At 41.9% G+C, this 14,545-nt stretch overlaps 1 protein-coding gene across 1 annotated transcript; it reads left to right on the top strand.

Annotated features, from left to right (window-relative positions):
• The first annotated feature begins 744 nt into the window (after nucleotides 1–744).
• Nucleotides 745–14,313, top strand: LOC138786723 (zinc finger protein 268-like). The gene is given in 2 exon segments (XM_069963731.1): nucleotides 745–929; nucleotides 11,884–14,313. A coding segment is annotated over 1 exon segment (1,962 nt). The 5' UTR covers nucleotides 745–929; nucleotides 11,884–12,314; the 3' UTR covers nucleotides 14,277–14,313.
• The last annotated feature ends 232 nt before the right edge of the window (nucleotides 14,314–14,545 follow it).

The following is a 14,545-nucleotide window of genomic DNA, read 5'->3' on the forward strand; positions in this document are numbered from 1 at the left end:
TGTACATTACACATATACAGCTCAGCTACATGTACATTACACACATACAGCTCAGCTACATGTACATTACACATATATACAGCTCAGCTACATGTACATTACACACACATACAGCTCAGCTACATGTACATTACACACATACAGCTCAGCTACATGTACATTACACACATATACAGCTCAGCTACATGTACATTACACATACAGCTCAGCTACATGTACATTACACACATATACAGCTCAGCTACATGTACATTACACACATACAGCTCAGCTACATGTACATTACACACATATACAGCTCAGCTACATGTACATTACACACATATACAGCTCAGCTACATGTACATTACACATATACAGCTCAGCTACATGTACATTACACACATACAGCTCAGCTACATGTACATTACACACATACAACTCAGCTACATGTACATTACACATATACAGCTCAGCTACATGTACATTACACACATACAGCTCAGCTACATGTACATTACACACATACACAGCTCAGCTACATGTACATTACACATATACAGCTCAGCTACATGTACATTACACATATACAGCTCAGCTACATGTACATTATGCATATACAGCGTAGATAATGAGTTTCTTCTGGAAGTTGTGTTAAGAGGAAGTGGGGGCTGGCACAGAATAGGAATGTGTGTAGGATGGGGATGTTGTTCCTGAGATTCCAGATAGAAGTTACTGTACATAGCTCAGTGTTCGGGCGACATCAGTGCGGCACAGACCTGCTTTCCTTGCTGTGTGAATTATCCCCTGATGATTGCTGGTAAAGCGGGAAACACGTAGGGACATTGTACAAGAAGAGAGCAGATTGCTGAAGAGTCCTGAGCGCCCAGCTGAGTGGTGAGAAATACAGAGGAAGAAGGGAACACGCTCCGGATCTGACACTCTGCTCTGTGAGTAATAGCTTCATATATCCTACCCAGCGGTCTATGGTGCCTTATAGGTGGGAGATTGCTGCAGGCATATATATCACACATACAGCTCAGCTACATGTACATTACACACATATACAGCTCAGCTACATGTACATTACACATACACAGCTCAGCTACATGTACATTACACATATATACAGCTTAGCTACATGTACATTACACATACAGCTCAGCTACATGTACATTACACACATATACAGCTCAGCTACATGTACATTACACACATACAGCTCAGCTACATGTACATTACACATATACAGCTCAGCTACATGTACATTACACATATACAGCTCAGCTACATGTACATTACACATATATACAGCTCAGCTACATGTACATTACACACATACAGCTCAGCTACATGTACATTACACATATACAGCTCAGCTACATGTACATTACACATATACAGCTCAGCTACATGTACATTACACACATATACAGCTCAGCTACATGTACATTTCACATATACAGCTCAGCTACATGTACATTACACACATACAGCTCAGCTACATGTACATTACACACATATACAGCTCAGCTACATGTACATTACACACATACAGCTCAGCTACATGTACATTACACATATACAGCTCAGCTACATGTACATTACACATATATACAGCTCAGCTACATGTACATTACACACATATACAGCTCAGCTACATGTACATTACACACATACAGCTCAGCTACATGTACATTACACATATACAGCTCAGCTACATGTACATTACACACATATACAGCTCAGCTACATGTACATTACACATATACAGCTCAGCTACATGTACATTACACACATACAGCCCAGCTACATGTACATTACACACATATACAGCTCAGCTACATGTACATTACACACATACAGCTCAGCTACATGTACATTACACATATACAGCTCAGCTACATGTACATTACACATATATACAGCTCAGCTACATGTACATTACACACATATACAGCTCAGCTACATGTACATTACACACATACAGCTCAGCTACATGTACATTACACATATACAGCTCAGCTACATGTACATTACACACATATACAGCTCAGCTACATGTACATTACACATATACATCTCAGCTACATGTACATTACACACATACAGCTCAGCTACATGTACATTACACATATACAGCTCAGCTACATGTACATTACACACATATACAGCTCAGCTACATGTACATTACACATATACAGCTCAGCTACATGTACATTACACATATACAGCTCAGCTACATGCACATTACACACATACAGCTCAGCTACATGCACATTACACACATATACAGCTCAGCTACGTGTACATTACACACATATACAGCTCAGCTACATGTACATTACACACATATACAGCTCAGCTACATGTACATTACACACATACAGCTCAGCTACATGTACATTACACATATATACAGCTCGGCTACATGTACATTACACATATACAGCTCAGCTACATGTGCATTACACACATATACAGCTCAGCTACATGTGCATTACACACATATACAGCTCAGCTACATGTACATTACATATATACAGCTCAGCTACATGCACATTACACACATACAGCTCAGCTACATGCACATTACACACATATACAGCTCAGCTACGTGTACATTACACACATATACAGCTCAGCTACATGTACATTACACACATATACAGCTCAGCTACATGTACATTACACACATACAGCTCAGCTACATGTACATTACACATATATACAGCTCGGCTACATGTACATTACACATATACAGCTCAGCTACATGTGCATTACACACATATACAGCTCAGCTACATGTGCATTACACACATATACAGCTCAGCTACATGTACATTACATATATACAGCTCAGCTACATGTACATTACACACATACAGCTCAGCTACATGTACATTACACACATACAGCTCAGCTACATGTACATTACACACATACAGCTCAGCTACATGTACATTACACATATACAGCTCAGCTACATGTACATTACACACATACAGCTCAGCTACATGTACATTACACACATACAGCTCAGCTACATGTACATTACACACATACAGCTCAGCTACATGTACATTACATATATACAGCTCAGCTACATGTACATTACACACATACAGCTCAGCTACATGTACATTACACACACATACAGCTCAGCTACATGTACATTACACACATATACAGCTTAGCTACATGTACATTACACGTATACAGCTCAGCTACATGTACATTACACATATACAGCTCAGCTACATGTACATTACACACATACAGCTCAGCTACATGTACATTACACACATACAGCTCAGCTACATGTACATTACACACATACAGCTCAGCTACATGTACATTACACACATACAGCTCAGCTACATGTACATTACACACATACAGCTCAGCTACATGTACATTACACACACATACAGCTCAGCTACATGTACATTACACACATATACAGCTTAGCTACATGTACATTACACGTATACAGCTCAGCTACATGTACATTACACATATACAGCTCAGCTACATGTACATTACACACATATACAGCTCAGCTACATGTACATTACACATATACAGCTCAGCTACATGTACATTACACATACAGCTCAGCTACATGTACATTACACACATACAGCTCAGCTACACGTACATTACACATATACAGCTCAGCTACACGTACATTATACATATATACAGCTCAGCTACATGTACATTACACATATACAGCTCAGCTACATGTACATTACACACATACAGCTCAGCTACATGTACATTACACACATATACAGCTCAGCTACATGTACATTACATATATACAGCTCAGCTACATGTACATTACACATATACAGCTCAGCTACATGTACATTACACATATACAGCTCAGCTACATGTACATTACACATATACAGCTCAGCTACATGTACATTACACACATACAGCTCGGCTACATGTACATTACACACATATACAGCTCAGCTACATGTACATTACACACATACAGCTCATCTACATGTACATTACACACATACAGCTCAGCTACATGCACATTACACATACAGCTTAGCTACATGTACATTACACACATACAGCTCAGCTACATGTACATTACACATACAGCTCAGCTACATGTACACTACACACATATACAGCTCAGCTACATGTACATTACACACATACAGCTCATCTACATGTACATTACACACATACAGCTCAGCTACATGCACATTACACATACAGCTCAGCTACATGTACATTACATATATACAGCTCAGCTACATGTACATTACACACATACAGCTCATCTACATGTACATTACACACATACAGCTCAGCTACATGTACATTACATATATACAGCTCAGCTACATGTACATTACACACATACAGCTCAGCTACATGTACATTACACATACAGCTCAGCTACATGTACATTACACACATACAGCTCAGCTACACGTACATTACACATATACAGCTCAGCTACACGTACATTATACATATATACAGCTCAGCTACATGTACATTACACACATACAGCTCAGCTACATGTACATTACACATATACAGCTCAGCTACATGTACATTACATATATACAGCTCAGCTACATGTACATTACACATATACAGCTCAGCTACATGTACATTACACATATACAGCTCAGCTACATGTACATTACACATATACAGCTCAGCTACATGTACATTACACATACAGCTTAGCTACATGTACATTACACACATACAGCTCAGCTACATGTACATTACACATACAGCTCAGCTACATGTACACTACACACATATACAGCTCAGCTACATGTACATTACACACATACAGCTCAGCTACATGTACATTACACATACAGCTCAGCTACATGTACATTACACACATACAGCTCAGCTACATGTACATTACACATATACAGCTCAGCTACATGTACATTACATATATACAGCTCATCTACATGTACATTACACACATACAGCTCAGCTACATGCACATTACACATACAGCTCAGCTACATGTACATTACACACATACAGCTCATCTACATGTACATTACACACATACAGCTCAGCTACATGTACATTACACACATACAGCTCAGCTACATGTACATTACACACATATACAGCTCAGCTACATGTACATTACACACATACAGCTCAGCTACATGTACATTACACATACAGCTCAGCTACATATACATTACACATATACAGCTCAGCTACATGTACATTACATATATACAGCTCAGCTACATGTACATTACACACATACAGCTCAGCTACATGTACATTACACATATACAGCTCAGCTACATGTACATTACACACATACAGCTCAGTTACATGTACATTACACATATACAGCTCAGCTACATGTACATTACACACATACAGCTCAGCTACATGTACATTACACATATACAGCTCAGCTACATGTACATTACACACATATACAGCTCAGCTACATGTACATTACACATATATACAGCTCAGCTACATGTACATTACACACATACAGCTCAGCTACATGTACATTACACACATATACAGCTCTGCTACATGTACATTACACATATATACAGCTTAGCTACATGTACATTACACATATACAGCTCAGCTACATGTACATTACACACACATACAGCTCAGCTACATGTACATTACACACATACAGCTCAGCTACATGTACATTACACACATATACAGCTCAGCTACATGTACATTACACACATACAGCTTAGCTACATGTACATTACACATATACAGCTCAGCTACATGTACATTACACACATATACAGCTCAGCTACATGTACATTACACACATACAGCTCAGCTACATGTACATTACACATATATACAGCTCAGCTACATGTACATTACACATATACAGCTCAGCTACATGTACATTACACACATATACAGCTCAGCTACATGTACATTACACACATATACAGCTCAGCTACATGTACATTACACACATATACAGCTCAGCTACATGTACATTACACACATACAGCTCAGCTACATGTACATTACACACATACAGCTCAGCTACATGTACATTACACATATACAGCTCAGCTACATATACATTACACATATACAGCTCAGCTACATGTACATTACACACATACAGCTCAGCTACATGTACATTACACACATATATAGCTCAGCTACATGTACATTACACATATACAGCTCAGCTACATGTACATTACACATATACAGCTCAGCTACATGTACATTACACACATATACAGCTAAGCTACATGTACATTACACACATACAGCTCAGCTACATGTACATTACACACATATATAGCTCAGCTACATGTACATTACACATATACAGCTCAGCTACATGTACATTACACATATACAGCTCAGCTACATGTACATTACACACATATACAGCTAAGCTACATGTACATTACACACATATACAGCTAAGCTACATGTACATTACACACACCCTCCCCACAGCCCCAACCCTAACCCTCCTGATTAGCACCGACCCCGAGGGTTAGGGTTGTTGTGTGGGAAGGGGATAGTTAGATGTTTGTAGTAACCCTAATCCGACCCCCAACCCTAATACTAACACTAAACGCTCGGATCAGGGTCGGGGGTCCGGCAGGATCTGAGTTTGGCTGCTAGGAAGCCCGGAGTGGAGCAGCCAATGAAATCCGCCTATAGGCTCTGTTCACACAGCGTTTTTACAGCTCCGTTTAAAATGACGTTTGTAATTTTCAGACGTCATTTAGCTGTCTGGCTGCCGGTCGGTGCAATGACGGCCGCTGGTACATTCTTCTAGTTTAGAAGGTGTCTCTTTCATTAAAAAGTCCATTGACTTTAATAGTAAAACCGGTGAAAGGAGAGTGAAAAAAGAAAAACTGTGTCTGAATAAGCATCAAGCGCTAAAAAGAAAGGGGCGCCCCAGCCGTCCCCATCGTAGCGCCAATCTGTGACATGTGGGAGGGGCTTCAGTGACATAAAAAGCAGAGTGAAAGCCCAGCCACACAAAACCTCAGAAACGGGACTGGGTCAGTACAGTGTGATGTGTGACGTCCCCTGATGTTACTTATCACTACACGTGAGAGGGTCAGAATCCATGACCTCAGAGGCGGCTGAAGACATCAGAGACACAGAGGAGGACACCGGGGGAGCGCGGACAGGTAAGTATTGATGAGCGAACAGCTGAACTGCACCAAAACCGCTCAGCAATTGTTTTACTGTTTTAGTGCAGTTCCTTATGGTTCCTAACCTGCCCAACAGAATTTTTGACAACGTGTCTCATCTCTAGTCAGTGCGGATTAATGTTGTGCGTCCCAGTGGATGGGAGATCAGTGATGACCTGGAATGATGGAAGGAGGATCACAGAGGAGCTCTGCATGGACAGATCATCAGAGATTCCTCAGACGGCCATTAATAACCTGACTGATAGCGTGCCAAGCCGCGTACATGCCGGGATTTCTGCACATGGCGCTCATACTCCATACTGAATGCTTGTCTATTAGCATGTCTATCGACTTGATAAGGATGCACCTCATAGTGCTGCCATACTGACTGACTGCTCCGAATTACAAGTTATATATAAGTGTATAGTGCGCAGTAACCACACTAACACACTGATGGGTAAGGGGGATCTCCTTTATTCAGTATATATATATATATCCTGGAGGCGGGTGTTCTTCTACTAAGGCTCGTGTCAGTACTTCATTGGCTGAGGTACAAAAAGAGTTACTTGCATAGCACCAGTGTTACTTACATAAGCTTTACAGAATGTGACATCTCTCCGTGCTTAGAAGGTCAGCGCCATATTGCAATGGCTTCACTAAATATACAAAATATCCCATCCTTGATAGATGTGTAGTGACCCAGTACAGGCTCCTAGATCCTATTGCACCTGAGTAAGGTAATTCCCTTAGGATCACACAACTTGGATGAGATATTTCCTGTAGTTGGTGTTTTTCCCACTAGATGTCACTATTGTGTTTGTTGTAACTCAAGCTCAAGGGTCAATGGTTATGTATCACATGATGTCTTGTCCACTCAAAGGTGCAGGTGCTTTTCCCTCTTTTTTTTCTGACTCTGACCTATCCTTCACTCTCTCTCTTTCTCCACACACACACAGCCCACCAATCACAGAAGGGTTTAGTTTGCAGCTGTAGGGAGGACATAGTTCCTGGTGGGAAGAGTTTGTTAGTCTCAATTCTGTAGTCAGTGTGAGAGGAAGCAAACAGAACAAGTCTCTGGAGAAGCCGAGCCAGGGCCTGGCTTTGGCCAGGTCCTCTAACAGGGATGAGCAGTTAGTGGTAATCATTCTAGAGAGTGGATGTGTGAAGGGACAGCTAAGTGAGCCATGTTTTCTGTTACGAGTAACAGAACCAGGGATGCAGTGCTAAGTTAGCTACAGGAGGTGAGAAGCCAAACAGGGATTACCTTGTGCATGCCAGGAACCTCTCTACAATGTGCAGGGCAGTTACCCTAGGAGTCATAGGAACTGACCCCAGGGGAACAAAGGTACTAAGGAAAAGTTTACATATTCCACTGTGCAGTGCAGAACAACTGGAAAACCTCAGGAGCCTGCTTACCTAGATAACAAGGCCTGGGGCTTGTACTGCCCACCTAGGACGGGTATTCCGTAACTAGGGGACAAAAGGCAGTTCAGAAAGAAGTAATCTGTGAGTATAAGTATTCCCTCTCTATTCTTCTTCTATAGACAACTTGTCAGGAACAAGACAAGACAGTGAGCCCTGACGCTGAACCCAGCCCACTGTCCCTGCCTACTTGCTGCAATCTGCCCTAAAATGGCAGTGAGCAACTGGGCGGCGGTCCCTGCACTTGCTGGGTGGAACACAAAACAAGACAGACAAGCACAATAAAGAATAGTACACAGTCCGGGTCACAACAATCGGGCAGCAAAAGTACAAAATCAGAATCCAATAGGCGTAGTCAAAGTCCAGGCAGTATGGTCAGGAGCAGGCGGCAAGCAAGGGAGGTCAAGGAATTAAGGCCCTATTCCACGGAACGCATATCGTTCGTATTTGGGCGATATCGGCCGCTACGAACGATAATCGTCCCGTGGAATAGAACGCAACAATCAGCTGACATCGTTCATGTCGGCTGATCATTGCAGTACATGTTGAAAAACAAGCGACTGATATAGCAGCGATCAGCTGCCGTCGCTCCGTTGAATAGGAGCGTCGGCAGCAGCCGCTGCTGTATCCTATGGGCTGCCCGGACGATCAGCGATCGTTTGCTCCTCTTAACGACCCGTGGAATAGGGGCTTAAGTTATATAGGAGGCCAGGGCTCTGATCCAGAACACAATTCAACCATTCCCCTGATCTCCAAACACAGACACCTGACAACAAAACAAGACCGCTGGCAGGAAGACCTGTCAGTCACAGCAGAACCAAAACACAGATTAACCGTGACATGACCAGACAGAAATCAGCAGGTGCAGTCGTGTGTGTCCACCAAACAAAGTGAGCAGATAAACCAGTGTTCAGACACAGCAAAACAAAACACAGGGAGATCATAAGAATTTCAGCGCCTTCTCGGCCGCACAGCACAAGCCGAGGGGCGCATAACGCTTCGCAAAGATGTCATCCTGACACAACTCTAACTTTTTGGCAGAGTACACTTCTACACTGGACAAGGCCCCTCTGGCAGCTCCTCTCCTCCACTCACTTTACTGCAAAGCACCCTTCTCTTAGCACCTGACTACTACCTAAACTGCAAGCACCTACGTGGTTTTTCAAGATTGTAGTATCTGCGTTGCACTGAACTGTTTGCTACTCCAGTACGATTCTTGTATTGCAATATATTGTTCAAGTAAACTATTGTATTTTGCCTAACGCATTGGACTCGGGCTTAGGTGGCTTCTTGGGTTATTTTTCTTTTTTTCTATGATTTGTGGAGTACCAAGCTGTCCTATACCTTTCCAGGCTAATGTAACCAGTGCCCAGGTGACCCTAGACCCACTTAGCTACTGTACTATCCTACTAGCTAACCCGGCAGCACACTAACACCTTCCGTACCCCACAGATGGATTCCCATATTGCCACGTCTTTTCCTTCTTAGGAGGCGGTAGTACATTCCGTTATTAGGGTCTGTGCATGGAAGATGTGCTACAGACCGGAATGCGAAACTCCCAGTATCAGGTATCATTATGATGCTGGGAGCTCCGAAGCTATTTACATGTTTTCCGTCTGATACAGCGCGTCAGTACAGTAGTGAGTTCCGGAGCTCCCGGCATCACAATGATACATGATGCCAGGAACTCTGATCTCGGTGCTGTAGCACATCATCCTTATTTACAGACTGTGCATGGAAGGTGGGAATAAGCCCGGAGTGTTACAGCTTCATTGTGGGGACATGTATAATACTGCGGCCGCCATGTTTGTGTCTCTTACATCTATCTCACTCGGAAGCTTCATCCTCCTCCTCCCCCTCCTATATACATAGACTTCTATGGATAGCATGTAACGTGACCTCTAAGTGAGCTTGTCTTGTCTTTTAAGGTATATATGGCGGTCTATTTCTCCATGGAGGAGTGGGAGTATGTAGAAGGACACAAGGATCAGTACAAGGATGTGATGCTGGAGGATCAGCAGCCCCTCCCATCAGCAGGTAATACACATCACTATATACTCTAGTATACACTTCGGCCGGGATCCCTAGCGGCGCCGCAAGAAACTGGCATGTCATTCATTGAATAGCAGCCGCAGAAAACCCTGTCAGTTCACACAATGGAGCGTGCGGCTCCGGCCGCACGCTCCAATGTAAGCTGCTGGGAATTCTGATGCGGGCATGCACGGATGCGCCCGCATCCGAATTCAACAGTGCTGAAGATCATCCTGCAGTACCGGCTGGGATGATCCTATCGGACACCAGCCGGGTCACAGAACGGCCAGTGTCATACAGCGTCTGAACATAGCCTCATACAGGAAAGTGACACAGAGAGCAGTAGGAATTCCCTGCTTACAAATCACTGGAAGGGCTGAAGATGTTATCTGAACTGTCTGAACATCGCTGCTGGAGGAAGTACAGGTCCGAGTTACCATCTACTTTCCCTGCACTGATGTAGGGAGGGTAATAATATGTAAGGGACAGAGTGGTCCTTGAAGGATGGGCCGCTAGCCGGCTACTCATGGGCCGGTGCTGTGTGCCTGCCCCCCCAGGCTAAAATTTGCCAGCCAGCCCCTGTAAATGGTTCACTAGCGGGCCCGGCGATTGGACTGCGCCCGCTAATGGCTGCGGTTCCGGGCTATTAATAGCACCCGGGATCATGTCGGTTCAGAGAAGGGTCGCTGCGCAGCCCCGCTCTGAACTCCCCTACCCGACCAAGGACGTACAGTTACGTCCTTGGTCGTGAAGGGATTAAAGGGGTAAGATAATAAAGATGATACTTACCTCTCCCGGCTCCCCCGGTGTCCTCCTGCCTTGTCTCTGCGTCCCCCACTGACTACAGCTGCTGCTGACACTTCTGAACCAGTCTCTGCAGTCACAGCTGCTCAGCCAATCACTGACCAAGACAGGACAGCGGGGGACACAGACACAAGGCAGGATGACACTGGGGGAGCTGGGAAAGGTAAGTATCATCTTTCTTATTCTCTATACAGCCAGTACCCCTTCCATCAGGCTGATGAGTGTCATGGTTTAAAACCACGATCAGCTGACAAGGGAACGATTGCCGCTCATTGGCTGATCACTGTCTTTATTACAGGAGCGATATCTGCCCGAATCACCTGATAATCGCTCGGTGTAATAGGACACTTAGTATTCTTATCTGTCCAGGTTTTACAGTCAAGATGAATCAATGATCAATAGAAATGTAACATTATGTTATTAAATAATAATAACCCATCTTTCTTCTTGGCAGCTGAGTGTCCCCGGAGATCAGAGGGACATCAGATATCTCCAGATATTACAGCAGATGGTCAGATCACACAGGATACATATGAAGAACCTTCTATTCCCCCAGACATACCCCCAGCCCCTCACAGCAAAGATCTGCCATCTCATCCTGTTATACACGTCCTGTCTACTGATCCACCAGAGATTAAGCAGAATAAGGAGAGGAGTTTTTCATGCCAAGAATGTGAAAGATATTTTACACGAAAATCACAACTTGTGCAACATCAAAAAACTCACACAAGAGAAAAAGCATTTTCATGCTCAAAATCTGGGAAACATTCTACTTTGAAATCACAGCTCACCATACATGAAAGAACCCATACGGGGAAGAAGTCATTTTCATGTTCAGAATGTGGAAAATGTTTTACTTTTAGATCAAGGCTCACTAGGCATGAAATGACTCACACAGGAGAGAAGCCATTTTCATGTTCGGAATGTGGAAAATGTTTTGCTTTCAAATCAGGGCTCAGTTTACATGAAAGAACTCATACGGGAGAGAAGCCATTTTCATGTTCAGAATGTGGGAAATGTTTTACTGATAAATCAAAGCTTACTTCACATTAAAGAACTCATACGGGTGAGAAGCCATTTTCATGTTCAGAATGTGGAAAATGCTTTGCTTACTCATCAGCACTCAATTTACATAAAAGAACCCATACGGGAGAGAAGCCATTTTCATGTTCGGAATGTGGAAAATGTTTTACTGAGAAATCAAAACTCACTTTACATGAAAGAACCCATACGGGAGAGAAGCCATATTCATGTCCAGAATGTGGAAAACGTTTTACTCAAAAATCAAGGTTTTTACATCATCAAAGAATTCACACAGGGGAAAAGCCATTTTCATGTTCAGAATGTGGAAAATGTTTTACTCAAAAAGGAGATTTTTTGAAACATCAAAGAATTCACACAGGGGAAAAGCCATTTTCATGTTTACAATGTGGAAAATGTTTTACTTGTAAATCAAAGCTTACTTTACATGAAAGAACTCATACGGGAGAGAAGCCATTTTCATGTTCAGAGTGTGGGAAATGTTTTGATTTTAAATCCGAACTCGTTTTACATGAAAGAACTCATACGGGAGAGAAGCCATTTTCATGTTCAGAATGTGGAAAATGTTTTATTAGGAAAGCACAGCTCAGTTTTCATAAAAGAACTCATACAGGAGAGAAGCCATTTTCATGTTCAGAATGTGGAAAATGTTTTACTGAGAAATCAAAACTCACTTTACATGAAAGAAATCATACTGGAGAGAAGTCATTTTCATGTTCAGAATGTGGGAAATGTTTTACTCAAAAATCACTTCTCACTGGACATGAAAAAACTCATACAGGAGAGAAGCCATTTTCATGTTCAGAGTGTGAAAAATGTTTTGCTTTAAAATCAAGGCTCACTGTACATGAAAAAACTCATACAGGAGAGAAGCCATTTTCATGTTCAGAATGTGGAAAATGTTTTATTAGCAAATCAACGCTCACTGTACATGAAAGAACTCATACGGGAGAGAAGCCATATTCATGTTCAGAATGTGGAAAATGTTTTGCTTTTAAATCAAGCCTCGCTGTACATGAAAAAACTCATACAGGGGAAAAGCTGTTTTCATGTTCAGAATGTGGAAAATGTTTTACTTTGAAATCCCACCTTACTAGACATGAAAAAACTCATACAGGAGAGAGGCCATTTTCATGTTCAGAATGTGGAAAATGTTTCTTTTTGAAATCAACACTTACTTTACATGAAAAAACTCATACAGGAGAGAAGTCATTTTCATGTTCAGAATGTGGAAAATGTTTTACTTTAAAATCACAGCTTATTATACATGAAAAAACTCATACGGGAGAGAAGCCATATTCATGTTCAGAATGTGGAAAATGTTTTGTTTTGAAATCAAGGCTCAGTATACATAAAAGAACTCATACGGGAGAGAAGCCATTTTCATGTTCAGAATGTGGAAAATCTTTTACTTTGAAATCACAGCTCAGTGTACATGAAAGAACCCATACGGGAGAGAAGCCATTTTCGTGTTCAGAATGTGGAAAATGTTTTACTGCCAAAGTACAGCTCACTGTACATGAAAGATGTCATACAGGAGAGAAGCCATTTTCATGTTCAGAATGTGGGAAATGTTTTAGTCAAAGAGCTAATTTTTATAAACATCAAAGAATTCACACAGGGGAGAAGCCATTTTCATGTTCAGAATGTGGAAAATGTTTTACTAATAAATCACATCTTATGACACATCAAATAACTCACACAGGGGAGAAGCCATTTTCATGTTCAGAATGTGGAAAATGTTATACGCGGAAAACTAGGCTTATTATTCACCAAAAAATTCACTCAAGGGAGAAGCCAATTTAAAGTGCTCAATGATCACTCACACGTCTGTTATATAAAAGCAAATCTAATCCAGATACCACAGCTATGTATTCCCCATGTGTATAGGAGATCTGGCGGTAATACAGATATCATATACCACAGCTGTGTATTCCCCATGTGTATAGGAGATCTGTCGGTAATACAGATATCATATACCGCAGCTCCAAACTTGTTACTGATTGTTAATAAAATCTCATGTGGATATATATACGGTTATGATGTTGTCACTGCTTCTCATCAAGACCCAAGAC

The sequence above is a fragment of the Dendropsophus ebraccatus genome, chromosome 3 (genome assembly GCF_027789765.1).
Source record: "Dendropsophus ebraccatus isolate aDenEbr1 chromosome 3, aDenEbr1.pat, whole genome shotgun sequence".
NCBI classification, from domain to species: domain Eukaryota; kingdom Metazoa; phylum Chordata; class Amphibia; order Anura; family Hylidae; genus Dendropsophus; species Dendropsophus ebraccatus.